This window comes from Pundamilia nyererei, unplaced genomic scaffold (genome assembly GCF_000239375.1).
Source record: "Pundamilia nyererei isolate P.nyererei 1_Seehausen unplaced genomic scaffold, PunNye1.0 scaffold00138, whole genome shotgun sequence".
Taxonomy (NCBI): domain Eukaryota; kingdom Metazoa; phylum Chordata; class Actinopteri; order Cichliformes; family Cichlidae; genus Pundamilia; species Pundamilia nyererei.
Window position 1 is genome coordinate 1,699,834 of NW_005187539.1, and position 4,050 is coordinate 1,703,883.

The 4,050-nt window shown below is 41.4% G+C and overlaps 1 protein-coding gene across 1 annotated transcript; it reads left to right on the forward strand.

The window, feature by feature from the left end:
• Window positions 1-401: 401 nt before the first annotated feature.
• On the forward strand, window positions 402-3,789 carry rpz5 (rapunzel 5). Its single transcript, XM_005744076.2, has 2 exons — window positions 402-500; window positions 1,976-3,789. Exon 2 carries the CDS (start codon window positions 2,037-2,039, stop codon window positions 3,216-3,218), a length of 1,182 nt encoding a protein of 393 aa, XP_005744133.1. The 5' UTR covers window positions 402-500; window positions 1,976-2,036; the 3' UTR covers window positions 3,219-3,789.
• The last annotated feature ends 261 nt before the right edge of the window (window positions 3,790-4,050 follow it).

Consider the following 4,050-nt stretch of genomic DNA (forward strand, 5'->3'; position numbering starts at 1 on the left):
TCTCACACAAGTTGGGGGAGCCGGTGCAGTGGCCATGGCAACCTTGTTCGAGCCACAACAAGAGGGGTTTTGTGCTGGTGGGCCACGTAGTTGAGCCCTACTGTGACTGGCCTCCTTTTTAGTCTCTTTCACACTGCCTTTGTCTATCTTTGTCTCTCTTTCTCTTGCATTCATACTCACGCACACAAACCAGTATTTTTTATTTTTTTATCTGTTCCCAGGGTGCTTGGTGTCCCTGCATAGGGGAGTGTTTACAGGATGTTATCTGTGTCAGCGCTGGTCTCTCATCCCTCTGAGTGGGTTATTTTATGGAATGCTGGAACAGGATAGAGGAGTTGCAAAGGGGGAGTGACAAGAGCCTAGACAGAGAGAGAGAGAGAGAGAGAGAGAGAGAGAGAGAGAGAGAGACTATATATATATCCTAAGGAGGCTGGTGCTCACAGGCACAGCTGGACTACTGGATAACTGGACTGCAGCCCATTGGACATTTAACTAAAAAGGTGAGTTTTTTCATTCTTTTCTAATTATTTGTTGAGAATCTTCATCATTTATTATTATTTTAAAGAAAGAAAGGAAGGAAGAAAGAGAAACTCTTTGCCTATATCCATATAAACATTTACATTTTTCATTTCATGCTCTCAACATTAAATGAAATTTTTAACTGGAATGCCACAGGTAGAGTGAGTCTTTCAGAGGATGTGGGCACTTGAAAAACCACATCCTAAGTGCGACAGAGCCGTTAAGTCTCCGTCGCACTTAGAGGAAAAACCGGAGTTTGATCAAGTGCCTGTGTGGGACTCGCCTTTTTCTCCTCTCTTTCTCTCACCAAAATATGTTTGATGTCAAAGAAGACTTTTTGGTTTTACAAGGGAGGTTATTACCAAGTAATTACCAAGATGTTCAGTAAATACTTACTCCCTGTTTTTGTTTTCCTTCATTAGAATGGAATCTAAATCTGTTATTTAATTCCAAATTAAAATTTTGAAAAGTTAATTTTTGTTGCTTGTCATTTGATTCTCATAGAAATGCACAAAAAAATCTGTTGGTATGTTACCAAATGAAGTAAATCTAATTAGCACAGTGATAGGAAAGGCTGTAAAATGACACCACTGATCTCATCACTGCAGCAGTCACTGTGAGCTGATAAACTGTTGTTACATATAAACTTGTATTTTTGTGGTTTTTTACACAAAAGTAAATCCTCACAAATATTACATCTGGGTGCATTCAATTAAACTGAGGCTGTAATGAGGAGGGAAATGTGGTTGTATTACTGAACAAGTGCACTGGTGGGGGATTTTCTTCTCTCAGTCTTGGGTGTGCCTTTTTCTGAGCTCCAGGGAACTAGAAATTAGTTAGCTCATCTCTTTTGGGTATTTTACATAGAAAAATATAGAATCATCATCGAAGTAAATCCCCTTTTTTACCCATGTTGTGAACATCTGTGTTTGCTTTGGTTCTTGGCTATTGTTAGAGAAGTAAAAATGACATCCCAAAAGGCCAGCACTGCAGTGTTGCACAATATGTCCACGTCATAATTCATGAGTACACATACCATATTTGACATCTGTTCTGTTTTACCATCCATGACTCGTTTATGTACTTAAATTTTTTTTTTTTGGACCTATGTCAATGCCACCAGGACTTAAAAATGAGTCCCTGTCATTAACTCGTGCTCTGAGGGCGCGGCCTGAAACTGGATGCCTACATGTGCTGACATGACCTGCTGTTTGCTTTTATTGTAGAGTTTGTTTGTCAGGAACATGTTCTTAGAGAACCTATTCCTGAGACTGCAAATACTCTCCTACACAGGAGCACCATGCATGCTGAGAAAGGATTGAAAAAGACAGAGAGAGACTTTATGTTACTTATATTTGCTAAAATAAAGAAAAAGCTGAGCCATATTTTATCTGAAATGCTAAAAAGTCTCAAATCAATGAACTTCACAAGGGTTTCGTGTTTCTTCTCCTTTCAGGCACCAGCAAAGCCTTTGGAAATCCTTTTAGATTAGTTACTGTGAAACATATAGTTCAAAGATGAACAGTGTGGCAGACTGGCTCGTGAACAACAGGGACAAGATAGAGAAAGGTGTGGAGATCATGGGGCAAGCCTCTGAGGTGCTAGCTGCCACTGTGGGCCAGTTACACCCCGTCTTGGAGGCCGTGTTTGTGGCCTCAGCCGAGCTGCTCAGCAACCCGGACAGCAAAGAGGCTCGCTACTTAACTCAACAATTCGAGATGGTGAACCAGAAACTTGAAGGAATCCAAGATGAGATTGATAAACTTGCCCTGGAGCTGCAGAGGACGTCGATGAACAAGCAAAACTTTGATCGAGAGGCACAGATGATCAGCCAGTATGAGAAGTTTCAGGTCTTTGTCAACGCCAAGCCAAAGTTCAAGGAGAAAAAGATGGAGAAATTCATCAGCCATTATGAGAGCACCGATATGGATTTAAACTTGGATGCCCTCTACAATTCTGTCACTGGGGAGAACACCTCAGGAGATCCTATGCTGGAAACTGTAGTTAATACAGAGCAGAGAAGCAGAAGAGCAGTGGAGGACTTCTGTGCTCGACTGAAGAAGCTTTTTGTGGTTGGCATTATCGCTGTCATGGGTTATGCTGCCCTCAAGGAAGGAGGAGTTGGGGAGGAGATGGTGAAGAAGTGGCAAGGACGAATGGAGGAAGTGGAAAAGCGAATGAAAGCAGCTGTGGATGACTGTACAGAGAACTTTGCCACACAAGCCAAGGTGGACATAGAGCATCTAGTTCAGGAGAATCCGGGCACTGCCGACCAGAACTTCACCAACACCATCTTGGATGCTCTTGCTAAGAAATACGACTGGGTGAACTGGTCCATCAGGGCCTTTAATGACCGGGAGCGCATTTTCTTTTTTAACTGGCTAGCTGGAAAGAAGTACCATGGAAGTGGGGGAGCCAACTGGTTTGACCTTTTGACCAAGAACAAGATCAAGATTGTGGTCTCTTTCTGTGTCAACCCCAAGCCTATTAACAAGAGTCAGATCCAGGAGAAGATTGAGCAGGAGAAGTTGAAGGGGAACATGATGGCAGTTGCTCTGTCTTTGAACAAAAGCTTCCCCAACTGCCTGGTCCATGCTGTCAGCCATTACAAGGCAGTGGTGCAGTCCACCAACTTCCAAGAGGATTGTTACTACTTTGGAAAACACAAACGAGCGTACTTGTGCATTCATCCTGAGTAGGCCAATGAAAATGTAATGTGTACCTTCTTATTGATGAATTTATGAATGTCTTTATCAGAGACTTGAAAATATCTCCATTCAATATAGAAATGTATTCCTAAATCTTGCCTCTGTTGATGTGTAATCAGCTCTGTCTGGGTTTTGCTATGTGACCCATTGTCTAATGCAACAATTTATATTCTTATATGTGTAGCTTTGAGGTGAGAAAATTCAGAGCCAGATGTGTCCATGCCAGCTTTGTCTTAGCATTAGGGTCGTGAATCTGTTCCCACTGAATATTAGCCTGCTAAGGGTGGATGACTGAGAAATATGTGTTTGTGAGCTTTCAGAGATTTTAAGATTATATGTGAAAATCTACCCTTGGAAAAATGCTGGCTTTGGATGTTCTGAAGATGACATTCGTGACTATCAAAACTGGGTTTGGATGGGATTATTAGTCAGCGACTTGGTTCTAAATAAAAAAAATATTAAAGAGGTGTTCAACAATTAAAAGAATAGTTCTACATTTGGGGGAAATGTGCATATTTGCTTGCTTGGCCTTCGATTTCTATATTAAAAATCGAAAGAGAAATCCGTCCATTCATTTTCTTCTGCTTGTCCCTTGGGCCTACCTCAGCTGTCACAGGTGAGGGCCAAGGTAACATGGATCACCGCTATATCAGACAGAGATATATTCGTGCTGAGAACCACTTAGAGTCACAATTATGTGTACTGTGGAAGGAAGCCAAAGCACTCATGAAGGCTTTAAGAATGATTTAAGTTCACATTAGAGCAGTAGAGCTCGTCTAATCTCAACAAAACAATCAAACAAACAAAAAATAACCACTTAAAA